The sequence below is a fragment of the Actinia tenebrosa genome, unplaced genomic scaffold (genome assembly GCF_029948245.1).
Source record: "Actinia tenebrosa isolate PJP-AT-01 unplaced genomic scaffold, QUT_ActTen_1.0 utg1719__unscaffolded, whole genome shotgun sequence".
NCBI lineage: Eukaryota > Metazoa > Cnidaria > Anthozoa > Actiniaria > Actiniidae > Actinia > Actinia tenebrosa.
Genome location: NW_028292595.1, coordinates 28,412 through 41,580, shown reverse-complemented (window position 1 = coordinate 41,580; position 13,169 = coordinate 28,412). Strand labels below are relative to the sequence as shown.

The window sequence follows — 13,169 nt, the reverse complement described above, 5'->3', positions numbered from 1 at the left end:
CCACGACACTAAAATTAGAAGAGCTAAAGCAGAGTACCACAGGGGTCAAAGCATTGTCGAAAGATTCAATAAGACCCTGGCCGAGCGTCTCTTTGGATACCAGTATTGGAAAGAGCTGGAAGATCCCTCCAAACGCAATAGGGAATGGACTCAGAGGCTCCCCCAGGTCGTCGCAGCTTCGAACAACGAGGCGGCCAGGGCTACGGGAATGAAACCCAGGGATGCCATAAAAAAGAAACACGTGGAACACAAGTCCTTCATCAGAAGTTCGAGGGCGGTCTTCCCCCATGAAAAGAAATTAGGTAATGTCACGGTTCGATATCTCTATGAGCCGGGTGAATTAGAAGGAGGATCCAAAAGAGCTACGGATCCTAATTGGTCTTTGGAAACTTACCAGATCCGAAGTGCGATAGCTAAGAAGGGTCAGCCCATCTTGTATTATCTTCATGATGGTCCCACGCGTGGGTTCGTCAAAGAAGAACTGCTTATCGTGTGATGTCCGAATGCTATCGTATGCACTCCGTCATCACACATCCATCGCTTACCGTCAAATGCAGACAGTGACACCTTCTCCTGCGTGACGTTATGTATCTGATGACCATAGCTGCGCAGGCTGTTCATCTTATGCCGCTGTTCCTTGCGTGTTCGTAATACGTTGAGGTAGGACTCGTGCGTAATGTCCTTCTTAACCACATACTTTTTTACGCCTTTAGCTTTCTTTTCTACGCCGTCTAACTTTAGCACGCTGTACATCTTTGGTTTCAGACCCACGTATTCCACGATGGGTTTTCCTAACATTTCGTCTTTCATCTTCCCAATTACCTTCTTATTCTTCGCAGAGTAAAGGAAGTGCTCCTTCGGGTAACCGCTGGTGTCGTACTCGTCTATGTCGGGGAGGCAGTCTTTGTAAACGTCTTCCGTTTGCACTTCTAGAATTAGGGAGTCGGTGTCTGTGTACAGGAGGCGACAGCGGTCTCCGTACTTTGGCTTAAGCTTATCGTAGTAGAACTCGTACATAAGCAGCTTCGATAGATCCAGCACCGTAAAGCCTGTGTAAACGGGCTTGTTTAGTAAGAGGTTTGCCTTTTCATGTGAATCACGTAGAAGTTCAGCATTTCTACGTATCTAACGAAGCCTGGCTGTGACACGTATGCTTCTGCTTCCTCTTTGGTGCTGACTATTTTTACGCTTACGCGCTTGCGGATGTTCTCCATTGTCTTTCCGAACACGCTGTTGTTCATCAGTTTGAAGAGATTTTTCTCGAAGTCATTTTTCGCTGCGGTACGCTTTTGCGTGTTAAAGTCAATGTAGGGGCGCATCCAGGGTTCCTGCGTGAATTTTAGGACTCTGTGGATCTTCTCTACGCGCATTCCGTGTCGCACGTAGAACTGCAGGTTGCGGTAATGTACCACATACTTCTTCTTATCCATCAGGTTCATAGTTAGTTTCCTGTACGGTTTGTAACCAGGGCACATTTGCTTTTGCAGCGGACTTAGCTGCTTAAATGGTATCTCTATCGCTTCTGGTGCTAAGGGGAACTCATTGTGTTCGTCGTGCAGGTGCTCTGGGTACTCCAGATCCACTTCTAAGACGTAACCCTTGTCTTCCTCCTTTCCTACCTGCATGTAGAAGTCTATCGGCTTCACTGGATCCCATTCGAAGTCTCTCACAGGTAGGTACTGTGGCATTGCCCAACCATAAAGGTTATTCGCATCCAGGTAGTAAATGTATGTGGTTGGTTTCTCTGGGTCGTGCTCTACTAAGGGGTTGTTTGCGCGGGCGTAACGTCGGCTGGGTCCGCATACGCCGCCACGAATACCGTCTTCCATAAACCGATACATGTCGTACTCCGTTAGGAGATCCAACTGCGCATTTGTCTTCTTTAACAAAGCACTCCAGCTGAGCCCAGGAGCCGTGTAGAAATTAGCGGGATCCAATCCGTAATATTCCATAGCCATCTTTCTGAAGCTTTGGAAAACATCTGCGAGCAGCACTACGTCAGACCTTAGGTAGATGTCGTGGTAGTCACCCATGTTCTCACAGGAGTACTTTTCCCACACGTCTAACGCATGCTGGTACTCCTCATCCTTTATACCAGACTCGTTTAGGGTGCTGTAGAAGCGATCTTTGGGTGGTAGGGGTTCTTTGAATCGATCCCAGGAGTCCATGTATTCGTATGGGTAGACTCCTTTCCTTTCCGCGCCGTATTGACTGGAAATGGGAAAGTTGGTGTTATACTTTACGAGGTTTGCTAAGGAGTCCGCCATAAACTGCTGCGAATCTAAGAACTTTAGCTTACCCACAGTTACGGACATGTAGCGCTCTTTGTTGTTGGGTATGCATTTGACGTCGGAGCCGTCTGTTCCTTGTAGTAGCAAATGGGAGTCGTAACCGCGGAGGTTGTGAAAGAACACCGGAATCTCCATATCTGGATTTACTTTGAAGTTTATATTGCATTTCCAATGAGCCGCTCCTCTGTATTTACCCGTGATGTGGCAGTGATCCCTAACCTTATCCACATAGAAATCCTCAACAAATGCTTTGTGGCAGTGAATGCAGTGCGTGGAGGGCTTTCCCGGCTTCTCACCTTTCTTAGCATACTTCCCGCATTTAAAATGAGCTTCTCCTAGATACTTTCCATCTTCATCCCACGCTTTCTTGGCTCGTCTTCCAAACTGAAGAAGCGTATGTTGGCAAATGTGGCATTTTTTTGCCTTGTTAAAAGCCTCCTGGTTCTCTTTGGTAAATTCCATCTTCTTTGGACGTCTTAATTGTTCTCTAATCTCCCCCTCCTCTTCTCGCAATGCTTCTAGAAACTCATTAGCTGCGTTCTTACCTCGGTAAATCACAGGAGGGTTTGCTTTACCGTCTGATCTGACTACTATGTAACCAAAGGAGCAGATCTCGTGTAATCCTACCTTATTCGTGGCGCCACGTTTCTGCTCTTCCTTAGTTATCAACGCTTCGAAGTCTGCATATATCACGTAAGGTACTTGCATCTGCTTTTGATGGTCTGCGTATGAAAACTCTTTGTTGGTGGGCATCTGGATCCGTTGCGCCACTTCTTCGACTCCGCGGCAGATCTCATCGTGTTTCTTTAGGGTATTTAAGGATGTAAATGACAGCAAGCAGCAGTCACAGAAGTACTTTTTGCCTTTGTGCTTAGTATGTCTGTAGAATAGTCTGCTAATGTGTTTAACCCATGAGTAGTGTCCGCCGTGGTAGAATAAATGTACGCGCTCTCCTTTACTTTTTGACAGAACTAACGGTACTATCGTCTGCTCTCTGACTCCGTAAACGTTAATTGCTAGATCGTTTATTTCCTCAAATATGGGGATGTCTATCAACTGCATGGGAAATTCCACACCATCCCACTCTAAATCATCTGTGGGATACTTACTTGTCCTACAGGGATCCTTCTCTGCTGGATACAGTGCAGACCTGATTGCCCACATAAAGCATCGATTGTCTTCATTCTTCACGTTTACAATAGCCTTCTTCCTTTCTACCCACGTTGGTAGCGGTACGTAACTCCCCCCTCGTATGGGTACGTACCTGGCTATACTTATCTCTATTCCTTCAACCTCCTCTACTGTCCAACCCGATCCTTCTTTCGTGTAGTTAGACAGCGACTCCATTATTGCTTCTAAGGCTTCACTGAGTGACCTATCCAGATTCGTGGATTCTAATATCACTAACGACTTTGATCGCAACATTGCTGTCGTCATTACCTCGTCTTTTGACAAACTTACTTCTACCATTATGCTCGCTTTCAGGGCTCCTAATTCTTCTATACCTTTTCGGAGAGTCCTTTTAACCTTCCTTTCTGACTGACGCCAAAACTGTCTAACGTCAATCTCACCGTTACCGGGTATTGACACCGTGCTGAAGTTGCTTTGGGATTCCATCTATATAATAGGAAATATTTTATACCTAATACCAAGCACTTTTTAGGTCGTCGTAGTCGTACTCACAGTCCTGACAATGCCAAAACAATTTAACCTTAGTCTCAAACTTCTTACCACATCCACAATCATAACTGCTCATACACTTCGTCTTCATTTTCAAATGCTTTTTCAAATCCGCTTCTTTCTTAAAAGTTCTCTTACATTCTTCGCACTCCATATATAGACTAACATATTTGCGCTGTTGCCCCCAACCACACTTGGAGTGGGTTGTTTCCGTAGGTGGATTTTTGACGCGGGTCTTACCCCGTGTTGAGATTGCGCTGGAACCCCCATTCCCTATACTACTTGGGTGCCGGCACGTGATGGTGCAAAACCTCATTGACAACAAACATAAAGATACTAGTACTGTTATTTGAAGTGTTACGCCAATCGTTTTGAAAAAACGACTTCCAGGTCCAAAACAAAAAGTATTTCCGTAACCATTTTTTTACTTTTTTTTCATGACAGGATTTGTTGTCCAAAGTTCTAACAGCTTAAGGTGGAGGTTGAATCATCAAGGAAATTTTTTGTTTTTTTGTTGGACCTGGAAATATGTCACAACTTAACATTTCCATATGACAAGACAAGAGTGACGAACCTTGGCTAGTGTTCCCTCCACACAGTAACCAGCAATAATGACACCGTTACGTCGATCCGTGCACCATTGTTCAAATAGCTCACGTGATAGGCCACTCTACAAAAACAAAAACACTCCATGAAATAAATCAATAAAGAAATTACCTAAGAGCCATTGCATTCATATTTGGAACACCTTGGTTAAATCTATAAAATAAAATAAAAAAATCGAAAAAATGGATCAAGGATGGTCAAATGAGCTCCAATTGAGTCTCGGGTTCGATTTCTGGACTCGGCATCACATGTGAGGAAAGTTTGTTAGGTCTCTCCCTTGATTCAAGGGTATTTTTGTGGAATCTAACCCTTGATTCAAGGAATTTTCTTGCGGCTTTTCTCCAGGTTCTCCAGCTCAGGAACCAAACGGATAGTTGACCCAACTAAGCCATTGGGGAGCTTACTGTAAATGATTGAGATATATCTAAAAGCATATTATTTACCTGCATCATTCCTGGGCTTGCCATGACAACTGATGGCCCGATGTCATCAAATTGATCAATGCTCTGTGCAAAAAGAGTTGTTAATTAATCTAATTAATCATTAATCACTAATAATAAATAGTAATGATTAATTAATAGTTAGCATAATTTTGGAATTGAATATACAGTTTTGTGCACATTGATTGGTCGAGCAACCAGTGATTATGGGACGACAAACACTGCTGAAGCTGAAGTAATACTAAAACGTTTCTTATCCTAAATTTCGTCTTTTCTCTGATATTCAAGTCTCATATTACTAAAACATTTATAAAATTCAGCACTCCACCTTTGGCAAATAATTGTTAAATATTATCCACATTGCATATTTTACATTATTCAATACTCATACTGACACTGTTTTTGTAGCAGTTGCACAAACATATTCTTACCTTTAAATTTGAAATGTGCTTGAACACAAATGGGTTGGAAATGGCTATCTGAAATAGGAACAAAGACGCATTTGTTACAATATTGAAAATTAATGATTCTTGATCATTGTTTTCTTGAAGATACGCATAAGTCAACACCAATGTATATTTGTTTGAAAACGCATACCTGTTTCTTGATTTTGTCATTCATTGCATTAACATAAGTCTGGAAGACTGAAAATAAACAGATCAAAATTTAGAGCCGCACCCAGTAATTATTAATAACCCTAACCCTCTCTTCAGAAAGCTTGTTGTTTAAAGTCCTCAGAACATTTTCTTGCTATTTACACATGTACTACCCATTCCCAACATGAATATTATGCTCAATGTAAATCAGTACCTGACATGCACTTCTTGGCGAGCTGTGAAGCATAATATATTGGGATGTCATGCAGCTCTGGATGGTTCTGCCAGTATTCATCTGATGATACAAAGATGACAACAACAAGCTTGAGAGGGAACTGTAGTGGTAGTGTGTGTGGAATTAACCTCATGGAGTTTATGAGTAGTGGTGTGTGGTTGTAAAATATAATTTTAAGTTGATATAAGTTTCTGAAAACAATGCAACAGTTCTACATGTACACTATCAAAAAACCTGTTCTAGGTTGCATTTATTGCTTTAATAGTGCACTTTTCAAGTATCTGAGAACATTTTAAACAAAAAGAATATGCTGAACCTTAAAAAAATTCAAAAATGTTGAATGATATTTCTGACCAAAGAAGGATATCTCCTTACTAAGGGTCGGTGTCCACTGGTAGAATGAAGCTTGGGATTGGACAAAATAACAAAAACAAAGAAAGCATGGATTATGGTTAACAATGTGTATTGTTCTACATGTGAGCTGCGTTCTTTGTTTTATTTCACCATTCATTGTTTGTTCATCCACTCCCAGGCTTCGTTTTGCCGGTTGTGGATTACCCCTTACTCATGAATCTCATCAAACCTTACTTACCAAGAATAAGGAGAAGTTCCTGAGCACGGCCAAGGGCAAAGACAGGAATCAAGCACCGACCACCGCGATTGACAATATCATGTACAGTACCTAAAGATATTCATTACCATGACATTACCAACTTTAACTTAAGGCACATGAAAATATGTCTAAACATTAAAAATAACTAAATGTACCTGTAAAGCGAGTTTCTCTTTCTTCACGCTTTTCATGAATATGTGTTCCATATGTTGCTTCCTGCAAAGGTAAAGTACCTATATTTAACATCGGTAGCTCCTTCAGTTGAAATTCAACTGCTATCAATGGAAGCCATCAGTGCTCTGTTTTTTAAAAGTATTTAAATTAAGCTGAAGCTACACGGATTAGAGAGAAGTCGAAACAGACATGGAGATCCTAAGGATTGAACAGTGGACCTCAAGCTCTGAAGGTCGCGCACTAACCAACTGAGCTACTCCTGCTTCTGCAAAAGACAACTTAACACATCAAAAAACAGTGGCAGGTTTGTCAACTGCAAGGTTTAGTAAATTTGTATGCATGCAAACTGTAAAGAAGACTAATTAGAGAATACAATGTGCAAAAAGAATTTCAAAGACTGATTTTAATCAATTTATACTTACAACAATAAGGATATCTGGAGATATAGTTGGTATTTCAGCAGCCATAAGATGTCTGTCTTCTTGTCTTGAGAAATCACCTGTGTACAAAATCTAAAAAGACAAGCAAAAAACCTTCATTAATCACTAATCACTACTGCAATGTACCTCCTTGCTCTTTACCTTGGGCGTAATGTTTTCTCATTTCAGACCAAGTGTCATTCTCTTGAGAATAAGATTCTTTGTTTGAGTTGTATCCATATTCATGTGTCTTCTCAATGTTACCATTAAACCAAGAAATGTTACTCTAGGGAATGACATATGGTCTGAAATGGGAAAACACTACACCCGAGCCGAGGAGGTTTATTTTATCAATACCCTGAAACAACATAATGAGCTAGTCAAAGTCTGGGAACAGCTTACTAACATCAAATTCAAATAAAGCTTTTCAAGGTTTTGCGGAGGGGGGAGGGGGGGAGGAGGGGGGGGACTAGAGAATCTGGAGAACAACCAACATGGAATAGACTCCTTGCAGTATGTCAGAATGCAGCTCAATCTGGAGGACATAACAATAGGCTTAAAATTCTCAGGAGACATTCCTTTTTTTTCCCCCTCCAAATTGAGCTGCTTTGATGTGACATGCAAGAGAGAGACCTAACAAACACTGCTCACAGTCATGTGATGCTGAGTTCGAGATTCAAACCCAAGACCCCAGAGGTGAGATGCAGACTTGTTCACTACCCATACACCATCTTTCATTCCCAGTTTAAATCAATACATACCTTAACTCCTGCTATTTCAATCATGAACATAGCTGCTCCCAGAACATGCCCAGCATGATAGCACCAGAACTTTATACCACCAACTTCTTTTTCCTTTTGGTTTAAACAATCGTTATAAATATCTATTATTATATATCTTTATATTATATCGTTAAAAGTTTTTGGCTGATCGAGCCATCATCAGGGAATGGTAGCAAATATGAACGACAACTATTTACAAATGAGATGTTACCATAACCGAAAACAAAGTGAGCTAACCAACTGAAAAGCGCAAGTGAAGTTACATAAAATCATAATGTACTTATCAAACTCATTAATAATTCATCAGGAAAACACAACAGAAATCACGACCGTGAAGAGTGTTGTAAATCTGATACAAAATTGTGTTCATTTGCATAAACTTTAAGTTGGATTTTCTTGGCCAGATTCACTTTAATTTTGAAAATTTTAGTGAAACACAAAGGAACTAACCTAGACGTTTGATAAGTAATCTACAGTATTCGTGTCTGTGTTGTATCAGATATACAAACTCACGCCTACGTCTCGGGTTTGTACATCTGATACAACACGGCCGCTCATACTGTATATATTACTTAAATAACTTACTTGGTGAAAGTGAATTGTTTCTATCTTATCCATGCTCTTTTCCAAATCAGACTCAGTATACAGCATATCTTCAGCAGCAATATTACTAAACAAATTATCAACCTCATTAATAATTCATGAGGAAAACACAACAGAAATTACGACTGTGAAGAGTGTTCATTTGCATAAAATTTAAGATGGATTTTCTTGGCCAGATGCACTTTAATTTTGAAAATTTTAGTGAAACACAAAGGAATTAACCTAGACATTTGATAAGTAATATATACAGTATGAGTGGCCATGTTGTATCAGATATACGAACTCAAGGTGTAGCCGGGAGTTTCTATATCTGTTACAACATGGCCACTCATACTGTATATATTATTTATCAAATTATGAATAATTGATGAAAAAAGTATATGGGAATGGATGCAAACCACCAATAATATCTAAACTTTCAGAGCCTGTTGTGCGGAAGGTCATGGTTCAAGTCTTGACAGTTGGCTAATACTCAGGGTTTTACAGTAGCTGAGGAGAAGTTGCTGCCTTTATAATTACATCTATGAATATTGACCAAATGTCAAGTGTTATCCTATCTCAGTATATACAATAACAAAGTTAATTTATTTATCTAAATATGTGTAGTTCCAAAAAATATCCATACGACCCCTCACGGAGGAATTTTTTTAAGACACTCCCCTACCCCACGGAAATTCCAATTTTCTTCCATACAAACTCTGTAATTTTTGCTCTTTCTCTGACCCCCCTACTCTTCAGAAATTCCAAATTCCTCTGTGGGGTGTGTATGGATGATTTCTGTAACTACACAATAATATAAAATAAATCTAAGAATTGATTTCTTACCTGACTTTTACATAATCTGATAGCAGCCACCTAAAATAAAAATATTTACTTAATAAGTAACGTAATCATATCAATAACACTTTCACTCACACACACTTTACCACTTCAAGGTAAATTCAGGTGGATATAGTGTTTATATGGCCAATGATTGTCAAACAGTCAGCCAATGAGCCTGAAGCAAGATGACGTTTTACCCCCGACTCTATACCATAATAGTTTTTAAAATTCTTTCATATTAAAATTTTTGATTCCGTAGAGAATACAGGAACAATAGTCATAATTAAAGAACAAAAGCAATGTGAAAAGGATTACGGTCTAGAGACGGGGGTAAATCGCCATCTCGCTTCAGGCTTATTTTGAACCAAAAGTAAAAGCTTTGATTGTAGGGAGAGAACAACACTCAAACACTAAATACGTAAACTGTATCAGACTGGAAATTCAATAAAGAACACAGGCTGACCTGTAAATAGCTTTTGTGGCATGTGTCATGAACACTCGTCCCTTGAATGTTGTCTGAAAGAAATTTGATAAAGTATTCAATTTTTATATTTTTTAGTTGATTTACATCACTTCCCAATTACATGGACAAAATCATACAGTTTGTATTCATGATGAAGAAGGTTTTGGTGGACGTCAATCAAGGTGTTTTCATGACCTTCCATAGGTATATACAATGTATGTCTTTGTCAAACTCATTAACAATTCATGAGGAAAACACAACAGAAATCACGACCGTGAAGAGTGTTGTAAATCTGATACAAAACTGTGTTCATTTGCATAAACTTTAAGTTGGATTTTCTTGGCCAGATTCACTTTAATTTTGAAAATTTTAGTGAAACACGAAGGAACTAACCTAGAGGTTTGACAAGCAATCTACATATTCGTGTCCGTGTTGTATCTGATATACAAATGCTTGGCTATGCCTCAAGTTTGTATACCTGATACAACACGGCCACTCATACTGTATATATTACTTAAAAACTCTGTGTTTTTCAACAATGTTATAAAAATGCTTTGACTGCATGATGTCTACCAAACCCTGTTTTGTCACAACCGCAAATCATGCAATTTCATGCACGAGTAACTACACACTTATTGTAACTCACTAAACAATCCAGATGTCATTAATTTAAGTATAATTGTCCTTCAAGTCATAAAAATAATGGCAAGACATCAAACAATGATTGTCCAGAATAAAAACTTGTCTGGTCAAATCTTTCCAATCATTTTGATCAGTCATGTTGTGCCAGAAAAGATGAACATATATGAACAAGCTAAAACTAATTTGGCCCGTCATCATGACCAGCAACTTATTGGCCATTATTTTAAGCCATAGTCCATGTGTTTTACAAGAAGAGCACTCAATCACCAGTGGCAAACAAGTGGCAAAATTGTCTCATGTAATGGACATATCATATATTATTTGTACCTTTTCAAGTAGCCATGGTAGTGCACCACAGTGGTCAAGATGGAAGCTACAAATCAAGAATAAAGTTTGAATAAGAAATAGAAGGTTTGCATTGCAATCTGCAGCACTTCGAAACTACAGTAAGCGGTGCTTGGCGAGGCAGGATGAGGTGAAGGAGAATAATTGTATGCCCTTTTTATAAATCATCAAATAATATTATTGAATTCCCTGTTGATGGTTGAGGGTTTTCCTCAATGTTGCGTAGAATATTTGTGTTCCAGTAAAGTTCCGTGAAATTTTAAACTTTTTTATTGTTAGCATTGTGCATTCTTTTTTTTTAATTGCTGTAGGTTTTTGTGAATATTTTGACAATGAAATGAGGCTAAACCTGATTAAATGAGTCTTATAGGAACACAGGGCAAAGACTTTTATGTATTTGCAAATAGCATACATGTACATGTATATATTGTGTAAGTTTCAAAAAAAATCCATACCCCACCCACTGAGGAAATTATGGAGGAAGGAAGGGGGTCACAGAAAGAACAAAATCACAGTTTGCAGGGCCGTAGCCACAAATTTCTGTTTTCAGTTTTTCTTATATTTTTTTATTATTTTTCTTATATTTTTTTCCCCGAAAGTTGGTCCGGACTGGTGGCTACGGCCCTGGTTTGTAAGGAAGAAAATTGGAAGTTCCTAGGGGTAATGGGGTCCTTTTACAAATTCACTCTGTGGAGAGGGTATGGATATTTTCTGAACTACACATTGTCGTTACTCTACTTACTGACTAATAAGAAGAAGATCTATTTCTGCTGTATCAATCTCATCCAGGAAGGGTAGTGACTCAACTCCCATCATCCCAGGGTGGATACCACAATCCAGCTAAAACCACATAAAAATGTAGATAAATATGGCTATTAAGAAAATTACATCACATTGACTGCCGTCAATCAAAAATACGAAGTTTGGATAGTGCTATCCGATTGATAAATCCTTATCCAGTGGATAAATCATTAGGGTTAGCCAATAAATACTCATGAATTTTTTGAAGAATAAAAACAAAAGAAAATGAATCATCTGGATGTTTGTCACACTGAATTGGGAAAACATTTTCACACCATAAATTAGGTCTGTTATAATCAAAATTAAAAATAACCAATTTATTTGCATTATAGCGCAAAAGAAAATATAAGAGGTTAAAACTATTAAGAATATCTCCTAAGATCATATTGGCATTTAGAATAAGCCTGAAGCGAGATGACGTTTTACCGCCGACTCTATACCATAATAGTTTTTAAAATTCTTTCATATTAAAATTTTTGATTCCTTAGAGAATACAGGAACGATAGTCATAATTAAAGAACAAAAGCAATGTGAAAAGGATTATGGTCTAGAGACGGGGGTAAAACGTCATCTTGCTTCAGGCTTATTAAATTTTCTTGGAGGGAGGAAAACCTTAGCCTGCATCACATCCGGAATTTGCAGGCTAGGAAAACCTTTAGACCCTGGAGAAAAACCTGGAAGCAGAGGAGAACCAACAAACAACCTTAAAATGCATATGATACCCAGCCCGGCAACACTTGAACCTGTGCATTGGCAAGAGGCACACATCATCTGTGCTTCCCAATAGGTAGTGTGGTTCATGTAATTTATGGAAATGGAATAGGTGCAAGCTGCATTGTATGACGATTTGAACTACATATATACTCTAACAAATTTACTCCTTACGCTACAATTAATATTATATAAAGTAAAACTAGCAGATTTAAAGGATATAGGATCTAACTACGTTCAGCTATACTACTGTCAGTTTAAATGGGTCTGAATGGATAAGCTTTAGTTATCACACTTACAAGAACTTTTTTGCCTTTGAATTCCAAAAAATGGCATGATCTTCCGACCTCTTGACCAGCTCCTCTATAAAATCAATAAATATAGAACATCAACCAATCCGTAAAACAAAAGAAAATCAAAGCTTTATCAAGTAATTTGGCCTAAAATGCAACTCAAAAAGCTCCAAGAAAATCGAGTTATCAAACAACCTCGACAACTAAAGCACGTGGAAAAACATTAGTTTCAAAACATTTCAAGGTATTCTTTTTCTATTTGGCATCCTTATTACAATACGTAGTCTATATATTATAAGTGGCTGACTTACAGTGGTGTTATTCTGAGCAAATCACTCTCTTCAGCAGGAACTGTTCCTTCGGCTTTTCTCTTCACAGAAGCCGCCATCTTGAATTCAGAAGGTAAGCATAGGAAGCCCAATACTACAGTGGTCGACTATATAAAAATATTCTATTGTACCTTTGATTGATTTTCAATTTCCCGGTATTATACTGAGGACACTCTAGCACACTATCGTGATTTCAAATACAAGAAATCTAATAAAGAATATATTTTGCTGTTTATTTTCGTCTTATGCCTTTTTAAATTGGATTCCCTGTGGCTGAGCCCATGTGAGGACTGGTACAAACTAAAAAACGGGCGATAACTTTTT

General features: G+C 38.8%; 1 protein-coding gene across 1 annotated transcript; it reads right to left on the bottom strand.

Moving 5' to 3' along the window:
• Positions 1 to 4,509: 4,509 nt before the first annotated feature.
• On the bottom strand, positions 4,510 to 12,909 carry LOC116301399 (cleavage and polyadenylation specificity factor subunit 3). The gene is made up of 16 exons (XM_089025411.1): positions 12,828 to 12,909; positions 12,523 to 12,586; positions 11,454 to 11,551; positions 10,694 to 10,739; positions 9,725 to 9,777; positions 9,265 to 9,294; positions 8,422 to 8,506; positions 7,816 to 7,908; positions 7,058 to 7,147; positions 6,617 to 6,677; positions 6,441 to 6,530; positions 5,828 to 5,908; positions 5,615 to 5,661; positions 5,449 to 5,496; positions 5,021 to 5,083; positions 4,510 to 4,641 (listed from the first exon to the last, which is right to left on the bottom strand). The coding sequence occupies exons 1-16, from the start codon at positions 12,902 to 12,904 to the stop codon at positions 4,510 to 4,512; spliced, it is 1,158 nt and encodes a 385-aa protein (XP_088881537.1). The 5' UTR covers positions 12,905 to 12,909.
• Positions 12,910 to 13,169: the final 260 nt, after the last annotated feature.

Bases quoted from the DNA above. Each gene is read 5' to 3' on its own strand.
- LOC116301399 (XM_089025411.1), bottom strand. From the start codon at position 12,904: ATGGCGGCTTCTGTGAAGAGAAAAGCCGAAGGAACAGTTCCTGCTGAA. The intron at 5,909-6,440 runs GTAAGTAAGGTT...TTGTATCATCAG, and splicing joins GGAACTTCTCCTTATTCTTG to ATGAATACTGGCAGAACCAT. The intron at 5,084-5,448 runs GTAAGAATATGT...CTTTTTGCACAG, and splicing joins AGCACATTTCAAATTTAAAG to AGCATTGATCAATTTGATGA.